This window comes from Kwoniella shivajii, chromosome 7, assembly GCF_035658355.1.
Source record: "Kwoniella shivajii chromosome 7, complete sequence".
NCBI classification, from domain to species: Eukaryota; Fungi; Basidiomycota; class Tremellomycetes; order Tremellales; family Cryptococcaceae; genus Kwoniella; species Kwoniella shivajii.
In genome coordinates this window covers 41914-60812 of record NC_085914.1, presented here as the reverse complement: position 1 = coordinate 60812, position 18899 = coordinate 41914, and the positions used below count along the sequence as shown (strand labels likewise).

The window sequence follows — 18899 nt, the reverse complement described above, 5'->3', positions numbered from 1 at the left end:
CAACACCTCAAAGATTGCTATCCGAGATGATGATTTCTTATATTTGGTCAACTATGGTATTTTTCTTGAACAAGCGAGTTGTCTTCGATCAATAGGGTCAGCGATGCTAAGAGTTTGAGCGGCTCCATGGAAAGTCCAGCATTGCACGATATCTTCACCGAAAAATCTCAGGAGAGGACAGGGAAAGACTCCACTGGGATCCTCAAGGCGGACTGTACGCGGGTTACAAGCCACCTTTCGGTTGGACAGTGAATATCCCACTTTCCCCTTTATAGAATGTCTAAGTGCTAATGTATTCGTGGTCTGACATTGGTTTGCGCTTAACAGACAAAGAAAAGAAAATATGATGGTATTTCACAGTTCAACTTTTACGAAGAGGAATACCAGTCTCTTGATAAAATCCCTTCCTGTGTCCACCCATTCTTCGACGAGATTGATGCCTTTACCAATAACCTTACTCGATCTGTCAACAAACATCTCCTCACTCTTCTATGGAAGGTCTTGGAGATGCCAGACGATTATTTATGGAAGAACGTTGAAAGTCACGGTGACATTCAATCAATGAAGGTTATCTTCGACACGCTTTGTTCCATCCTTTCAAACACGAGGAAAAGGGTCTCGGAGAAGGCTTACGGATGTTCGAATTACCTATTTTGGAACCACCACATTATTGTTCTCTGTTCCTGTAACCTGTCTTCAGCTCTTTGGACGAGACAATATCTGGCGATATGTCAAGTACAGCCCAGGTGCTTTGGTTGTCAACATTGGTGATACGCTTGAACGTGAGTGTGGCTACTTTCGCGGCATTTCTACAAGGTTTTGCTGCCTTTTCGATCAGTCGTTTCTGGAGGTCACTTCCGAGCTACTCGTCACAGAGTGCACAACCCTCCACCATCCCAGGAGACGTTCGAACGTCTTTCCATTGTATGTTTTAACGGTAGTCGAGGTGATCTTAGAATGCAACCGTCATGGGGTGAGTGATGTTCCCTCCTAAACTGACCCAGCAAAGCTTATGTGAATCTCATTGAAACAGAATCTCCTTTAATAAAACGAGAAGGATGTTTCGAGTCTCAAGGTGCTTATAAAGAGTTCAAAGCTTTACAAGATAAAGGTATTCCCGTAAGTCCTCTTTCTATACTGGGGTTTCTTTGGTAATAATTGTTTACCCAGATTCCCACCAATAAGGAATGGCGAGAGATATCGATTGTGAACACTCGTCATCCCACAGATGAGCCCAGCTTCAAGGAAGTGTATGTCGATGGAGTTAAGATGTTTGAGACCGTAAACCAAGGTGTCAGGGTCTTACAGCCCGCTTAAGCTTGCAATTGAGTATATTTTGTAGGTTAGACCATTGACCGATATGCAAAGGAGAATTGGTGCTTCCTATGCATATTGTTGTAGGTGTTGGTTGTCGAAATGTATTGTCTATACTGCTCAAACTGCAGTCTTGAAATTGTATACACAATATATGCATGCTGAGCGCACGGCTGCATTTTGTACTGATGCTGTGCGCGAGGGCCGACAATGCTTCACGCTATCTATGATCGCGATGCGCTTCACGGGAGTGTTCCACCCCGAAGGTCGCTAAGTCATGTTTCCACCATTCCTGAATACTTTTCAAACATTCGGAACTGTGCACGCACAGAATGTAAGCTCTATAGTCGAACCAACGTTGTTGCGATCAAAGGTTCACCTACGCTAAAGTTATGTGACTGAGTTGCTGCAGGCAGCTAGCGATAAATTGGACGTCCTTTGCGATGTGTGCCGCCCCTAAATCCGTATTTCAGCGCATGTCACCTGATCATCATCCTGTTCACCTACCAAAAGTATCTCCGGTGGACTCTAGCCGTTTGCTTTCCCATATCATCATTCTGGCTACTCGTGTCCAGATTCTGAGATGTATATTCTCTGTCAGCGTCGATACCCCACCGAACAACACACTGAGAGCACTCACATCATAGCAAACAAGTTGACATCTCCAATGTTCTGACGCCAAATATAAGTTGTGAAACAATGGCCATAATCAGGTTACACCACTCACCGAATCCTTCAGTAGATGCAGAACTCCCACTATACGTCGAGCTGCTTCAAGAGCCCGTGGATCCGGTCGGTCCACCATATCAATCGCGCATAACCACATTTCTGTATATAGTGTAATCAATTGCTGGAAGGGAATGATCGTCAATGAAGAGCACAATGAGGAGGAAAGGCATCTCTTACTAGACTAGCTGTGTCAGAACTGATCGTGAGTTTTCCGGTGTCTGATGTCTTGGTTTGCTTGAGTTCAGGTGGTAGACTGGAAAGCAACCTCGTAAGGGTGACGCCGAGTCTCCGTTCTTCAGCCAGACCTGGTCTCAGGGACACTTGGTACATCAGCTCCACTGCAAATATCATGTAAACCCTGTGTAGTACATCAGCGACCTTGTGACCATTGTTTAAGTGTACTGACATACTCACATTTCAGTTTTGTGTATTGCATCACAAGGATGGGAAGGAGCGGAAGCGTCTTTCAGCAAGTCACAAAGATATGAATCAGAAGCGTGGAGATGAGGATCGTTCTGTGATAAGAAAATGGGACATTAGCGAAGACGAATGCATTTTGCAGATTCTCACTTACCTTCTCGTATGCTTCCCAAGAACGAGGAAGAGGTGTGGTAATTCTGCTCAGACTGATACCTGCCGGCAGCTCGAAACCGATAGAAACGTAACGATCGGCCAAGAACAGTGTCCAGCTAAATGAGAGAGCAACGGGTCAATCCAATTTCGCAGCGCAAAAGCGAGAGTGAGAAACGGATACAGCGGGAAACACACCCTGGATGACTCACAATGTATGAATCCTATCTGCCAGCTCCAATTGCGAGGTAGCCGTAGGCAGATAACTGCCTAGGTGGCTGGGCTCGTGAGGAAAAGGGTCGGCAACGCCGTAATCAACGGAAGATCGTATTCGGTCCAGGCCGGCAGCTATCGCGAGTCTGCAAGAGGTGAGCCAGGCGTCTTGTTGTTATCACTCACCTCACAGCCTGGCCCAACATCACCCACCCCTAAATACTCCGATTAGCCATTTTGATAGATATAGGGAGCAGCGGTCACTTACTTCGAGATGTCGATCCGATCCAAACAACCACGCAGCGAGCATGATGCCTGTACGAAGGGCATCAAACACAAACACGGGCGATGTCATTGCTTGTTCCATGCATTCCCTAGCCCGAGTGTAGAAGTGGAGCTCTCGACTTCGGAGAGACTCGAGCGGAGATCCTCGGCATGTCATGAGATACTGTTATAGCAGGTTGATGAGTGGGTGACAGTATCTGAATATAGTTGATGGCCGTCATGCGATACTCACAATACCGTTCAGGATGCATGGATGGGGCCTAATATCAGGATCCGGCGATTGTAATCTGGTATAGAAAGTAGAGATGTGCATGTCTATCCCAAAAGTACGTTGACCCGTGAAATACAGTAAAAGCCTGTGACCAGGAGATCGTCAATTTTAACACTAGCGTTCACAATGGTGAAAACAGACTGACAAGTGATCACGTTCAGCCTCACTGAGCTCTGTCTGACCCAATCCTAGTATTTCTGGATCAATGTTCCTTTGACCTAATAAAGCACTCAGATCTACATCTTCCCAATGCAGAGGAAGACGCTGTTCTTGACTACCCATGGATGGAAGTAAACCGATCGTATTCAAGTTGAACGACCACGGGCTATCTTGATACCCTGGGGGATCCAGTAGTGGGGTTAGCGTAGATTTGCTACCGACGGATCCGAAAGATGAAGATGCTGTTATACTAGTTGGTGGCTTTGATGTTGAGCTCGATGATCCGGGATCTTCAGCGGCAGGTGAAGCCCCAGATGAGAAAGCATGGTACGTTTCATGAAGTGATGTTGGGAAATCCTCGCTGGGCGGCGTGGGTTTATAGATACATTCTCTGCTTTTCTTCACGCAATTTGCACAAGCTGGCTTCTCTGCAGGACACCGCTGATACAAGACATGAACAAGAAGTTCTGGGAACGCAACGTGAAAATCGTGCTCACCACTTTACGTGACTTACAGGACTGGCAAGCATCGCCTCTGAAACTCCGTCAGTAACAGTCCTGATTGCAGCCCTGTTAGACAAAGTCTCTCACCTGGCCAGCGGTCCTAGACACGAGTTCATTTCAGCATTGTACATAGGACTTCCGAGTGGGTAGACACTTCAAATACTCACTGAGTTTGGGAGCAACCGGCATGACAGCCTTCTTATGAAAGATGGTGATTGTCTCGTTGTGCACGAGCTATCGATATAGAGTTATTGAGGCTAATATTCACTTGCGCTAAAAGAACAATGGCTAGGTCAAAGAGGTGAAATACCTATGTTTGCGATAAAAGGAGTATGTACGCCTTCACTATTTCAATCTCAGCTCCAAGATATTCGACTAATCCGCTGCGGCATGGATCTCGTCGCTATCGACGTTACATAGGACAACGACATATGTCAGAAAAATAATTGACGATGACAGCGAAACATGCTGAACTAATGATGTTTGTTTACTGACCGACCTCGACCGGTTACCCGACAGAGAATAGGCGCTTGACGCGGCTCTATGCCTTTAACAGCAGTTTAGGCGCCGTGCCCGGGGCACAAGTGTTAGGTGTGCGGATGCTCAACGTCACATCAAATCCTTTTAACATCTATTGGTGTTATCTGCTTGGGAAATTGCCTTTTACGCATGGTGATGCTGTTTTCTTCGCTTCGCCGACTCTCCAACTCGTCTTGCAATGATCACACATGCACGTTCACCGTACCGGCATCCATATTCGTCTCGTTTACAGCTTCAATAGCTCATTCCGTTGTCAGCCGAACAGTGGATGAATAAGAACCGATGTAGACTCCGAAGATGAACTAAGACACAGGCATATATAACGCATAGTCATCGTATCCGTTCCTTGGTTTTCAGGTATGACCATTGCTTTACATTTGAAATCCAATCCTGCTAATATCTAATCGTCATGTCAAATTGGCCTCAGCCGTTCGTGTCTACTGTCTCTCATTGGCAGGCTACTGTGAGTCTTCCGGGCGACGAGCTGCGTGCATAAGGAAGTCTCAATAAAGCTGCAGCTGATCATTCAAATCTCACTCAAATCAGAATCGAGGTCGGAAGTCTTTGTATAATCACAACAAGGAAGCTGAGCTCCCCACCGAAGTCATCGACTATGTGATCGTCGGTGCAGGTATGGCCGGTGAGTTGTGATTCCACTTGAATGCATGTGTGCGTTGCCCTCCTGATACAATGCTCCTCGGAACTCATAGGTTCGACGATGGCGTATCATCTCACGCGACCTGGTATAGCTGATGGAAAAAGCGTTATCGTCCTTGAAGCAAAAGATCTAGCCTCCGGCGCGAGTGAGTTGCTCTGACCATCTCGAAATGGTGTATACCATCCTTGTCAAGACGAGCCGCTAACACTGTTATTGTCAGCCGGTAGGAACGGTGGTCACTGTGCCCCTTACTCCTTCGGATCACTTACGCTCTTGACCGACCCTTTGAACGAAGGCGGCGCAGGTCTTACCATAGAGGAAGCCATTGAGGTGATTGACTTTGAGAAGCGAGTATTGGCATACGTTACCGAGACTGTTGAGGGGGAAGGATGGGACGTGGACTTTTGGAAGGGAGAAAAGGTGGAAGGTAAGCGTTCTATCTTACTGGAACTAGCTCTTTAAATCCTCTCATTCACGTTGATGGATGGTCGAACTGTGTTTATCCAGTTCCCACACTGACATTGTAATAGTCCGGATTTCAGAAGTGGCCAAGAAACAAATGGCAAATGATTACGCCAAATGGATCGCTGCCAGGGAAAACAACCCTAGGTTGAAAGGGACGGAGCCTGAATGGTTCTGGTCAGAAGATGCGGATGAAGCGAAGAAGGTATGTTCAGTGCATCACTCAGAGCCGAGGAATCTATCTGTCACTTCGGGAGGTATACTGTGGCTGAATTGTCCGTTTCCATGTGAAAGGCTACTCGAATCCACAATGCCATCGCTTATTCAAAAGGTCCAGCCGGATCAGTACACCCTCACAAACTCGCGACTGCATACATGAAGGCTGCTATCGCTACAGGTCAAGCAGACTTATACTCTTATTCTCCCGTTACGTCAGCCACCAAATCCGATGGTCTCTGGCAGCTTGCGGTCCATGGCAAGGGAGATATCAAAGCTAGAAACGTCATATTCTGCACAAACGCCCATACACCTCATCTGTTTGAGGGTAGCCCTATCGCTGAATAGTGAGTCTGTCATTCAAAAGTCTTTATTCACCTTTATACGGGGAAGAAGATCAGATTCTTACGCATATGCATGGACCGCCTTTCATAGCCTTGTCCCCTTTCAGGCTCAAGCAGCGAATGTGACCCCGCCACTTTCTTTCTCTGGATCCAAGTATCTCAACAACTCGTATTCGATCGAAGACGGACCTTATCTCATCTTTACTCCTGATTCAGGAATAGTCTTGGGCTTACATCATCGGACCGCTCATGACTTAGGAGTCATGACTAAGCAGGAATTGTATGTTGATGACGACGCATACGTTGCAGAAGGTATCAGCAAGTGTAAGTGATATCTGTCTTTAAGCTGCATTGCATTTCTCAACTGAAACGCCTCCCTATTTCAACAGGGTTGAAGGACTACTGCAAAAACAACTTTGCCGAATGGGGCCCTGAAGCCCCAGGTGAGGGAGCAATGAGGATCTGGGCTGGTATGCTTTGCGCAACCAAGGATACCCTTCCTCTTGTTGGCGAAGTGCCTGGTAAGGACGGTATGTGGATGGCTGCTGGATTCCACGGTGAGTCTACGTCATCCCCATTCCTTAGCATATACCGATTTTGACAGTTGCCCCAATCGAATCATCCTGACTTTACCGAGAATGTGTAGGTCATGGAATGGCACGTATAGCCTTAGTCACCAAGTACCTGGCCAAACTAATCACGACCAATGAGTGGGACGAAGGTCTCCCTCAGACGTTCAAGCTTTCCGCAGAGCGATTCGAACGGGGTAAAGTTGCGCCTCCTTTCATCACTGAAGAAGAGAGACACGGTGGACTCGCCAACAAGTTCATGAGCGTTGTTGGGTTGAACACCAGCACTGTCAAGTCCGTGGTCCGATAGAAATATATATATTGAATCTGTTGTAGTTGGTAATTAATGTGACAAGTCGTAATTCTGGATCAATTTCATCTTTGTGGAATCCGTATAATTCGGTGGTTGATTTCGTCGCAGAGAGCATCACTACAGAACTACACACGCTTAAACTCGTGCAGCTTCGCTTCAATCTCGGAGCTACCGATATGATTGGAAAAATCCGATACTGTCTCATATCCTGGGTAACTCTCAGCCCTCATGTTCCGTTATGCTTTTTAGAGCAGGATGATGTCCCTTTTTACGCACCATCTTGGCACACTTCAGTCTTCTCACTCAAACTCCACCTCTTGGCAGGCATGGTCAGCTTTGTAGTGTTTCAGAGCACGTCATGTGTGAGTATAAGCATCCGGACAACCAGCTCTTTCGGGCGTCTACACCTGAACAGACGCGTGGACTTGTCCCGACTGAGTTGCAAGCGCCTACGCATCTTATCCAATATCTAGGTTCCCAGATTGGCCTATAACATATTCAAACTACGATGCATCGTTCTTACTAAGAAGTTTCTTTCTGGTATGAATATCATCAAAAACAACAGGCATATTCCAAAATCCAAGCAATTCTGTTATCCACATTTAGGTGCACAATCGGTGCACAATCGTTCAGACGGTAGAGGCGAAGCGTATACATCATGGGTAATCATGCCAAATATACATGTTTAGACAGCGACGAGGTGCAACACTGAGATTTTAGCCAGTCCAATCAATTGTTTTCCTGCTGAACTTCGATTTGACGTTGTAGAGCAGTCTTCGTCTTGTGGAATCGCCAAGGCTTGACCCCAGCATCGAAAAGCTCGTCAAGCTCGGCCGCAGTGAGGCTGAGACCAGAGTCAGCAAAGATATACTGTAGCGCAATCGATTCGAGCATGCACTTACCCCTTGGGTTCAGGGATAATGAACCAGGCTCCAATGGCCGCTGGAGCTCCGAGACCGGTATAGAAAAAGGCAGTCTTGAGACCCCAGTTCCAGGCCGTAGGACTGAGCATGTAGGGAACCAAAACGTTCATGATGACTCCACCCACGCAGGAGATGGCAGCAGCGAATCCAGCGGTGTGCGCTCGAAGTCTTTGAGACGAAAGCTCGCCAACGAAACCCCATCCGGTGGACCCAGAGCACTGTAAGCCGACGACTATACGTAGTGTAAGCATTGTCACACCTCGGATTACAAGTACTATCGAAGACTCACTGTAAATGCAGGAGAAGAACACCAACAGCTTATTAGAAGCATCTGACTTAGGAACTACTCCGAGAATACCAATGAGGGTCACAGCGATCAACATTGTGGACAAGCCACCGCAACAGATGTTACGACGACCAAAGTAGTCGACTGAAACAGCAACGAGGATTATGATAACAAGCTGAATACCGTTGGTAATACAGGTTACGGCAAATGGATCGGCAATACCGGCTGTTTTGAAGAAATACGACGCATATGTGTAGAACAACGTGAGACCAAGAACCTGTTGAGCGCTTAAAGCCCAAGTACTTGCGATAGTTCGACGCTGATACACAGTGACGATCAGTAAAGAGAAGGGTAATTGTACAACAGTTGACTCACCAAATTTGGGCCCTGGAAGATGGCGTACCATTTGTCCCGTCCGGTAGCAGTAGCTACTGCTTTCTCGTGGGCTATGGTCAATGCTAGGGCTTCGTACTGTTGTTCCACGTCAAATCCTTCTACTCCTTTGTATATACGTCGCATATTCTTCTTGGCCAGCTCTTCTTTACCCTGAGACGCCAACCACATTGGCGATTCGGGGAGCAGAATGTAAATGATGAGCATAAGGCCGATCTGAGACCACTGTAATAGTAAGGCAGGTATCAGTCAATGCACGGAGACGCTGACGGCTAGGACGAACCTGAGTGTATATGGGCGTTCGGAAGTTGTCTGGAGCATAGCCTGACATGATTTGCAGTGCTACTGGTGCAAAGAATCCACCAACAGAGAACCAAAAGTTGTACATCATCAGGAGGAAACCTCGGACTCGAGTCGGAGCCACTTCGGACACGTAGGTAGGGGTGATAAATTGAAGGGACCCAACTCCGATACCGGAGAAAAGCTTGGCAACAACCTGCGAGAAGGTAAGCGCACGATGGCGTCGTAACCTTGAATACACTTACCCATACTTGCCAGTGCTTAGCAGTGGACTCGCAGATGACTGATGCTGCCAGAATAAGCCATAGAAGAAACATGGCAGGCTTTCGACCATATCGGGCAGCGAGGCTTGTTGATGGGTGTGATCAGCGAATGACCATCTCCCAATCACGCTCGACTTACAAGGGGAGGGAGGTCATTCCAATAATCTGCCCCACAGATTGAATTGTACCAATTGCGGAGAGCACAGGAGCAGACAAAGCGGGCTCGCCTGTGGAATCCACAGTCGTCGCAAACTGTTTCACAAAACCTGGATTTGCGATGATGTTCCCGTTGATACCGACTGTATTGCATCAGGTCGATACCATTTCATACAGCGATCGTGAACTTACTTTGATAACCATCAGTAGCACCGGCGAAAGTAGCCATGAAGCAGAAAGCGAAAGCCCACTTGAATTTCCTAACTGTCTGAGGTATGGTCAAGGTCTCATACCCAGTCGCAAGCTGTCCTTTGCTGTAGGCATCTTCCTTGACATCGATGACTCCGTGCTCAGCACCGCGAGTCTCATCGTGGAGAATATCGGGTTTCTCGTCGTAAGGTGAGGTGGCCATGATGTTGTGTCAAATCGACAGTCGTGGTGTATGTCTTCCAGCTGAGTCGAGGCGGTAGGTTGGATTGAATGGGAATCAGAGAATCAGATGGTCTAACAAGACAGCTCCTCGCCTTTATACCTTTCAAATGTTGTTGATATACTTTTTCAATGCGAGCAATCGACATGAAGCTCGAGTTGCGGGGATACAGAAACCGGCTTCTGGGGTCACATGGGGCCATTGGCGGAGTATTAGGCTAACTCACCATAAGGTTGCGTCTCCAAAAGCGCGGAAATGTTAGCCTAAATATCTGCTGCGATCGTCTGAATTTGATGTAGGACGGATCTACTTGCTCCCGTGCCAGCGACATATGCCGTTCGGTTCTTGTATTAACCGAACTACTTGTTTTGGAAAATCGGTTGATGTCACCTTTACCCGTCATCGATGCCGTTAGTCCACATTTCGTTAGTTCAACAGACGATATCCTCTCATTTCGTTACCAGTGCATGTTATTCCCATTAAGAAGCCGCATATTTGGTACACATGAATGATTTGTTGCCGACAAGTATGCCGCTCGCTCAAATATGGATCTGTATTAGATCGTTGTTGCAGGGTCTGCTCAGTCTAAGACATCTGATAGAATACATGAGATCTACAAAAATACGGCACGCGCGCGATTACATTCAAGTTGCCCATTCGTTCGACCTGACGGGAGCAAAATGAGGTACATACGATGCAGGAGGGAAAGCTGGAAGTTCGTAAGGGACTGAATAATGTCGCCTGCCACTTCCTATGACTCCGACAAGACCTGATCCTGGCAGAACAACTTTCGCGGTGCAGTTTGGTGGAATCTCCACGTCTACATGCAGCTCTGCATCGCGGATCTCCCAACCCACTGCGATCTTTCCATAAGGACTTCGGTGACTGGTTTTTGCTGAAGTGACAGTCCCTCCGGGCCTGGGCTGGATGATAATCTCTTTCCATCCCGCGGACATCGGACGGAGTCCACCAATGTACTCGTGCATGAAAGCCGCCACACTGCCAAGAGCGTAATGATTGAAGCTGGTCATCTCACCAGGGTTGATACTGCCATCAGAGAGCATACTGTCCCATCTTTCCCAAATCGTTGTTGCACCCAGCAATACCGGAGATAACCAAGAAGGACATTGGGTAGCTTGAAGCATGCGGTATGCGTGTGACAAATGACCATTTTCAGCAAGGGTAGGTAGTACGATAGGAGTACCAGCGAAGCCAGTATCGATTAGCCAATTAGCTTTGGCTACCAGGTGTGCCAGGCGCTCAGAAAAAATGGCTCGGTAGTCCCGCCTGCCTTTGCAATGTGAGGGGAAGATGTCGAAGTGAAGAAGTAAACATAAAGCTGTCTGAGTTTCGCTAACCAACCGACCTGATGTGGTGACGTATTCATCGTAAAACGCCTCTGTAAGCTCTGTTGCTTGTTGATCGTAGCGCTCCGCGTCTACTTGTCGACCAATTGCACGAGCAATAGTGGCTGCGGAACGAGTCGAATGAATTAGCCAAGCATCGGCCACAAGAATGTTGTCAGTAGGACCCATGTTGGGAGTTTCTGGTGGTGCTCGGGGAGCGAGCCAGTCGCCGAGCTGGTCACGGTCACGATCCCATAGGCTCGTCTGTATGTCTCGTCGGACACCTTGATCAAGCCACATCTGGATAGATTGAAACTGTTTTTCGAGAACCGCCAAGTCTCCACTGGCGCGATAAGTATCGCTTGGAACGATCACCGCAGCATCTCCCCAGATGGCCTCGGGGGTAGATACATCGGTTCCAGTATCGGGTACGAAAATCGGAACGACGCCGTTGAGCTTCTGTTGATCTTGCCAGAGGTCTTGCAGCCACTCCGAAAGGAAACCGGATGAATTAAAGAGGTAGGACATTGTGGGAGAGAAGACGCAGACATCCCCTGTCCACCCTAGTCGTTCGTCTCTTTGGGGGCAATCGGACGGAATCCCAATTGTGTTGCCAATTGTCGACCAAACCGCGTTTTCATGAAGTTTGTTGATCAACTCATGAGAGCAGGTGAAATGTCCTGTACGTTCCATTGAAGATTGCAGCACGACAGCTTCGACATCTTGAGGTGCAATTCCGGACCAACCAGATATTTCTGCATATCTGAATCCGTGGAATGTGAATTTTGGCGAGTATCCGACCATGCTTTTCTCGCCTCCGAGTATGATAGTGTCGGTCGCTTTAGCATATCGCAAAGGTCTTGTCCCCAATTCTCCATGTTCGAGAACTTCGGCGTGGCGTATGACTAGTTCAGCCCCAGCAGCCACCGGAGGGTTGGTGAGGATCCTGATATACCCCGCTAAATTTTGTCCAAAGTCGATGACAGTTTTGCCAGAAGGAGTTATGAGGATATCGATAGGCTTGACGGTCGAGACCGCGCGAATGGGTGGACTCTGAGAGCTGAATAGCTTGGAAGCAGGTTTGGGCATGATTTTTACTTTGCTCCATTCTCCACCACCTTGTTCATCGTCATCAGGTAGGCGAGTATCATAAGTCTCACCATCGTAAAGACCAGAGCTTGTCATAGCACCAAAAGACCATTCCCACTCTCCTTGGATAGGCTGACCATCAATTTCTAGTTGGGCAAGTAAGCTAGGCTGATCTCCAAAAATATTCCTTGCTCCACCTTGATAACCCAGAATGCCGGAATACCAGCCTTCTCCCACCCATGCGCCTAGTACATTTTTCCCGTCTTTGATCAAGTGCGTGATGTCATAGGTCTGATAAGGTAGGCGTGCAGTGTAGCTTGTCCATCCTGGTGCCAGTATATCTTGGCCAATTATGTTTCCGTTCAAATACGACTCGTATACGCCTAAAGCCGTAATGTACAATCGAGCGTTGCGTGTTGGTTTCGAGGGAACGGTAAACACTTGGCGTAAACGGTAGGGACGTTTGGACTGATGGGAAGATTGCTGAAGTGAACAGGCTACGAATGAAGATGACCAGTCCTTTTCCTCTAATAGACCTGCTTCCACAGTAGATTTCGCAGGTCTGGTCCATACACCATCTTTACCCCGAGCACGTACACTGACATGTGCTCTTTGTCTACTCTTTAGTGGGGCAGCGGGCCACGGCACCAAGACTGAGCTGTTAGATTCGACAGTATATACTTCAGGCTGGAGGGAGTCTTCCTAATCAAATGGTATCCAAATCAGTCTGGGTTAAAAATGACCAAGTCGGCAACCTACCTTGTTGATCTCTATCTCATATTCTGATTGATGCCAATCGTGCACATCTGATCCAAATTGCCAAGATATCCTCGGAGACGGGGTACCTATCCCTATTGATTCTGAGTACTGCTCAAATGTAACTGCGTCGATGGTTGCGCATACGGTGATAGTCATGATAATGTCCTGCGCGGAATTTAGGGGGTGTTCCGCTGGCTATTCCACACTGATGATTTGCCTAAGTAGTCTGGTAATAGGTGGAGGGATTTGGGCGACTCTGAAAGTCGGATAAACCGCTAATCCACTGACCGGAACATTTAGGCTGTTAACTCCGGAGATCATCTGACTGTTTCCTCTGGGACGGCACCTTTTCTGACACTATTCATGGTGATCGCCTTAGCCTAACTGGTACCATCAAAAAAGGGCTATTTCCCCCTTCAACTGTTTCATCAACCACTACAGCTACCCCATGCCATCGGTATCTCAAGCCCAAAGCAGAACAGTCATCAGAAGTAAAGGGGGCTGCAGTCGATGCCGCCAAAGCCGGGTGAGTGGATCTCGGGTCGACTTGATCCCGGCGCTGATTGTTCTGTGGAAAAAGGCAAAACAAAGGAACTTCAAGCTGACAACGTTACTTAGATCAAATGTGATGAGGTACACCCTATATGCCGTCGCTGTCAAGATCGCTCCCAGATCTGCGATTGGCCGGATCCTGGGTCGATGTCAAGAAAGCATCGCAATCCCCGCCTACCTGTAAGCTGCGATGCTTGCAGGCGACGTAAAGTGAGTGGATCATCGTATACGCACAGTCTCTCAATACTCATTCCGTTTATAGACCCGGTGTCTCAGCAGTGAGCTTGAATCCTCGTGTAAACCATGTTTGGACCGTGGAGAGGTCTGCCGTCGAGGTGTGATGGGTTCAGAACCAGCTGCCAGCGTCGACGAACTAGCCGCGTCCGAATCCTCATTCACATGCGAGATCGCGCCGTTACCCCCTACGATCCCGACCAATTCTGACTTTCCCACTATGATACCTCAGCTCTTCACCACCGATAACCATCCTCCGGTACAATCCTCCTTGTCAACCATACTTCCTCAAAGTGAGGTAGGAGAATTGAAAGAACTCGTTAGGCTGTATTTTAGAACTGTACATCGTAAGAGTGTGATTTGTTAATGAGAAGGCGAGGACTGAATCTTTAGGTAGATTTTGGTTATCTCTCATTCATACATGAAGCAGACTATTGGGAACTGGAGGAACGTCAACGAGCACCGGAAGGGCTGACCTACTTGATGGCAGCTCACGCTGTGAGGTAAGCGTCATCTGATCATTGATGTTTCAACTGCGAGATTATTTTATTGATGGCGACTGCTGTAGGTTTAGTGGACAGCCAGTGGATCCTAGTCACCTCCAGATCGCAGATAGATGGGTTACGGAAATTGGAGATCGACTCTTACCACGAGTTATGACCGAATTCGGAGCGATTGAACTGATGGTGAGCTGGACAGCTGGATCGACCATATGCCGCGCGAACGTTGACCTTTCCTCGTAGGAAGCGGTTCTCTGTCAGACATACGACTTTCTGAATGGTCGGTATTCTCGCGGCATGGTTATGGCGGGAATGGCAGTGAGGTGAGCAGCTGCACACGCGGCGTTGGAATGGCTGTTTACCTGATTTCTCACCAGGATGATGTCGTTCTTACGCCTACATGAACTTGATGAGTGGCCCCGACAATCAACAAAACCACTACTGAGTCGCGAAGGGCTGAGAAGACTAGCCTGGTCGGTGTGGTTTCTAGATGCAACGCTGGATGGAGGAGTCTTCGGTGCATCAAATATACACGATGACGGCTTTACCATTCAATTACCGTGCGACGATCGTCCTTTCCTTCTGCATCGACAGGTAATCACAGAACGGCTTGTGCCAACAATTGGCACACCAACTGCTGCCTCAGAACCGCTGGACCTGTCTGGACATCTTCTTCGAGCCATGTGTGCACGGAACGCACTAGCAGTGGCGTACTCTCGAATAAGAAGACAGCTTATTACCCACGGTTCAGTCGACCAAATGGCCCGCCTTGCTGAAGAAAAGGCAACCAATCTGCTGGCCTCATTGACACCCGATCTATCCTATTCTCGGGCTTTATATCACATCTACCGTGACCGTAGACCGGCTCTGGTTCTTCTACATGTAATGCGCAATAATTGTGTCAGACACGCATCTCTCTTACGTATGCTTGTAGCTCAGACTGATTCCACAAGCCCTTACGATTCAAGTCGAGAGCGGCGAGTGCTGATATCAACCGCCAAGGATTTGAGCCAAATCGTCGCCGACGCCTCGGAATACAGTGTAGCACTTGATCCCCAGATCGCTATGCACGCCTACAATGCCGTAGAAATACTGCTCTTCCAACCTACTCGACTAGCTATGGAAAGCTCGGCGGCAGAAATTATATCACGAGAGGATGTTCTCACAGCCTCAAGACCTCTCATCAAAATTATACGAGAGCTGTCTTCAGTATGCCCATTAGTCTCACTCATAGTGAGTCATGTGGATAGCTTCTGGCCTAAGCTGACGGTGATGTTGTAGTATCCCGAAGCTGTTAACCGAATGGTCCAAATGGGCTACGTGGAAGACCTGACGAATGATGATATCTTGGCGGTCTTGCAGTGAGTTGCAACGCTGTGCATCATACATGAGTATTATTGACAATACATTTCCTCGTCACAGGAAAGTTCACTGTATCACCAACGCAGAACAAGAATTTGATTGGTCCGAATCATTTTGGCGATACGAAATATTCCTCTCACGGCGTTCTCGGGTAGTAACATCTGCTATACAAGATCAAGATACTGCCGAAGCCATCATTGGTCAACTAGCCGAGTCGCCAGAAGACGCTTTGCTTGAGGTTCCTGCAATGGTTGGACCGTCAATGACCTCAAACATGTCTCCAACTCTTGCATCCAATATAATCGTTGGCTCCCCCCGTCCTTCCCCTGAATTGAGTAGGAACAAACTTTCTCGCCTTGACCTCCCGACAACAAATCTTTTAGCTTCGCCAGATTGCGCCATGCAAACAGTCCGCACGGAATCGGATTCGAGTTCCGACCCTATCTCACGTCTTCAAAATCTCTTTGCGACGCGGCGGCCAGACTCAAACACAGCCACTCCTGCTGTATATGTCGCTATTTCTGAGCTCTCAGAAGGCAGAACAGAAGGCTGGCAACCTGCGGTGTCGTCAAATGCTGGAAATTTGCAGACGTCGCTTGCTACCGACGACCTGAACAACATGTTTTTAGATACTTACTTTAGTCCTCAACTTGCATTGGACGGAACCTCTTTACCGTTTACATGGAAGTAAACCTCGAGGACATTATGATTAGTGTACAAGGACCTTCCCATACGATACCTGATATTACGAAATGACCATTGGTGGATTCGGTCGTATGGCATGAAGCGGTCAAGAAAGATCTCTCAGAGACCGAACTTTTGATTGGCCGTACCGCGACGGGGAAGACACACATTGTCTACGGAAAGTGACGATTGGGACTCAAGCTAAATGGACGGGGATCGCTAGTGCGGGATTTTGCAGAGCGGCATGGGCTTCGGAAGAACACGTATTCCTTGTAAAAGCGGTACCTAGTATGAATGCTGCAGATGTGATAGTGCGCTAATCCAGCCTGCTGCAAGCGGTCCGATGAACACGAATTAGAAGCGCCGGGAAGTATGGACTCAGTCGAGCAGACGACTGAACAACCGTCGCCTGTTAGACCGTGTATTGCGAGAGGTATTCTGGGTTACTGATAGTGATACTTGGCGGATTCCGACGGCAGGCCGAAGTTTAGACTGCTGCGGCGCGGCTCAACGCTGTAGGCTACTAATGGCTGTCTCGGTTAAAAAAATGATATCTGAGCAAGTTCCATCGAGGAGGGAGCAGAGTCCGATTGATTCTCTGCGCCGATAAAATGCTGACTTTGCCTTTGCTGGGCATAAATTCACGCTCAATCCTGACAACTTTACACCAACTATCATGCAGTAAGATGGAACGGCGACATTCAAGTACCAATCCGACTCATCCAGATTGATATGCCTAATTCCAATACTTGATTTTGATACCAGCGACTTCCGCCTCGAGCTCGGCCCTTTCCGCTCCTTCTTTACCCTGTCCTGCATCGGTTATATTGTAGACGTTCTTGAAAATGTGCTTCTGGCGTTCATTCACCCAGGCTAACAGATGATCAGTTAAATCGCACACCAGCTGTGGGAACCACTCACTTCCTACAGTTAAAGGGTTTTCTCTTTCCTCCAGAGTATCGTACACCCCCTCTTTCTGTAATAGCGGACTATCTTTGACCACTTCGACTAGAACGTCGTTGTTTGGACGGATGAAGAACAGGACACCGTGTCGATCGAGGTGTTTTTGATCAGCTGGAGGAACAGATACTCTGTGGATGGACGACTTGAGGTATCTTCCAGATAGCAAGGACAGTGTGTCCGCCTAGGGCAAGTCAGCTTTTGGTGATATCGGTGATTACGATACATACAATGTTCACAGTGATCTATACTCTTGGTCAGCCGACAGTCGATCACCTTTACTCCATGAGACTCACTGTGCCTGGGACCGCCTTGACCCATCGGTATCGGCCGTCATTATTCAGCACCTGCAGACCAGCTACCGGCTGCTTGAAAAGCAGCGTAATGGAACCGAGATCGGTGTGTCCGGCTACGAAGTATCAGCGACAAAATCAACTAAAGTGCGGTTAAAACTTACTCGAATACAGCTTTTTGGCTTCCGCGTTGACAGCTTCGTCTCTCGCAGTGTATAGCATGTACCGGAGATCTACCCAATCAGCTTTGTTCGCAGCCAGGGTCACTCACGATCTTCGCCCCTTACATCGTATAAATGGCGCTTCACAAAGTACTGCTCGTCCTGTAATTCCAGGACAATGGCGAAGATGATCAAGAGCCGTTCAATCACATTCTTATGGACTGTTTTAGCAAAGCGCTCGATTGTCTCCCAATTCTCTTGGACTACCGGAGGATGCCTTTCTTTTCCGGGGAAGTCGGGGATGAATTTAGGGATATTGTCTGCGCATCGTGTCAACAAGCTGTCACATAAATGCGAAATGCGAGTTGTACGTACAGCTCTGGATATTGTGGCGGGGATCATACTCTGTAGAATCGGGCCTGCTCCAGATCAACAAACTTTCAATACTGCAAACCTGTAGCAACTCACTCGTAAACTGCTGGGCCGGTGTATCCGTTATAGGAGAATGATTTCGTGTCTGCTCCGTACTTGACCTTTTCCGCTGTCAAAGAGTCTCAGCTGGATTATTGAGAACGTTTCACCTACCAAGCGGCAAATCAAAAATCCTTTTTCCGATGGAGAACTGATAATCTACCTCATCTTGAGACAATCCGAAATTGGATACATAGAAGAAGCTGAAAGATTAGCTGAAAGATCTATTTACGCCCTACTCACCCTACGTTGTGTACCGCATACTTGAGTTGTTTTGCTAGAGCTTCCTTGCCTCCCGGCTGATCAAACGTAGACAGATCGAGGTTGACCAGTTCTGCCCACTCCACTGGCGAGAATGTCAGCTCGACGACAATAAACAGGACGTCATCACTCACAGTCTGCGGTGGTCTCTGGGGTCTGCGAGTACGGTACAGTGGCTGGCTTCACAGGCATAGCTGCGGTCTCGTGTACAGCGATGGGGGACATGACAGGGGCTATTGTTGAGGAAGAAGGTATGTTCTAACCCATGTTAGAATCTTTGATGTAACTGTCTAGGTCCCTCCACTCACCGGTCCTCACATGGGATTGGCG

The 18899-nt window shown here is 48.0% G+C and overlaps 7 protein-coding genes across 7 annotated transcripts; 3 read left to right on the top strand and 4 right to left on the bottom strand.

Moving 5' to 3' along the window:
* Positions 1–53: 53 nt before the first annotated feature.
* On the top strand, positions 54–1317 carry IL334_005151 (uncharacterized protein; the record flags this gene model as incomplete). The annotated part of the gene is made up of 7 exons (XM_062936865.1): positions 54–56; positions 135–248; positions 328–567; positions 701–782; positions 839–973; positions 1034–1119; positions 1171–1317. 7 exons carry the CDS (start codon positions 54–56, stop codon positions 1315–1317), a joined length of 807 nt encoding a protein of 268 aa, XP_062792916.1.
* Positions 1318–1534: 217 nt separating this feature from the next.
* On the bottom strand, positions 1535–4233 carry IL334_005150 (uncharacterized protein; the record flags this gene model as incomplete). The annotated part of the gene is made up of 16 exons (XM_062936864.1): positions 1535–1631; positions 1698–1770; positions 1822–1892; positions 1955–1986; positions 2042–2164; positions 2221–2401; positions 2458–2558; positions 2618–2732; positions 2826–2891; positions 3013–3041; positions 3095–3274; positions 3344–3467; positions 3528–3982; positions 4039–4075; positions 4132–4144; positions 4212–4233. 16 exons carry the CDS (start codon positions 4231–4233, stop codon positions 1535–1537), a joined length of 1719 nt encoding a protein of 572 aa, XP_062792915.1.
* A 760-nt stretch (positions 4234–4993) lies between these two features.
* On the top strand, positions 4994–7143 carry IL334_005149 (uncharacterized protein; the record flags this gene model as incomplete). The annotated part of the gene is made up of 9 exons (XM_062936863.1): positions 4994–5047; positions 5131–5224; positions 5295–5387; positions 5463–5669; positions 5773–5909; positions 5999–6267; positions 6356–6588; positions 6654–6821; positions 6911–7143. The coding sequence occupies 9 exons, from the start codon at positions 4994–4996 to the stop codon at positions 7141–7143; spliced, it is 1488 nt and encodes a 495-aa protein (XP_062792914.1).
* Positions 7144–7875: 732 nt separating this feature from the next.
* Positions 7876–9879, bottom strand: IL334_005148 (uncharacterized protein; the record flags this gene model as incomplete). Its single annotated transcript, XM_062936862.1, has 8 exons — positions 7876–7990; positions 8049–8301; positions 8359–8674; positions 8731–8973; positions 9032–9244; positions 9294–9396; positions 9451–9610; positions 9660–9879. The coding sequence occupies 8 exons, from the start codon at positions 9877–9879 to the stop codon at positions 7876–7878; spliced, it is 1623 nt and encodes a 540-aa protein (XP_062792913.1).
* A 662-nt stretch (positions 9880–10541) lies between these two features.
* On the bottom strand, positions 10542–13247 carry IL334_005147 (uncharacterized protein; the record flags this gene model as incomplete). Its single annotated transcript, XM_062936861.1, has 2 exons — positions 10542–13034; positions 13092–13247. The coding sequence occupies 2 exons, from the start codon at positions 13245–13247 to the stop codon at positions 10542–10544; spliced, it is 2649 nt and encodes an 882-aa protein (XP_062792912.1).
* A 292-nt stretch (positions 13248–13539) lies between these two features.
* IL334_005146 (uncharacterized protein) lies at positions 13540–16430 on the top strand (the record flags this gene model as incomplete). The annotated part of the gene is made up of 9 exons (XM_062936860.1): positions 13540–13617; positions 13710–13823; positions 13906–14224; positions 14275–14380; positions 14446–14563; positions 14621–14700; positions 14755–15610; positions 15659–15738; positions 15800–16430. 9 exons carry the CDS (start codon positions 13540–13542, stop codon positions 16428–16430), a joined length of 2382 nt encoding a protein of 793 aa, XP_062792911.1.
* A 729-nt stretch (positions 16431–17159) lies between these two features.
* On the bottom strand, positions 17160–18794 carry IL334_005145 (uncharacterized protein; the record flags this gene model as incomplete). The annotated part of the gene is made up of 10 exons (XM_062936859.1): positions 17160–17296; positions 17345–17567; positions 17680–17792; positions 17841–17873; positions 17948–18157; positions 18213–18256; positions 18306–18378; positions 18423–18511; positions 18573–18654; positions 18704–18794. 10 exons carry the CDS (start codon positions 18792–18794, stop codon positions 17160–17162), a joined length of 1095 nt encoding a protein of 364 aa, XP_062792910.1.
* Positions 18795–18899: the final 105 nt, after the last annotated feature.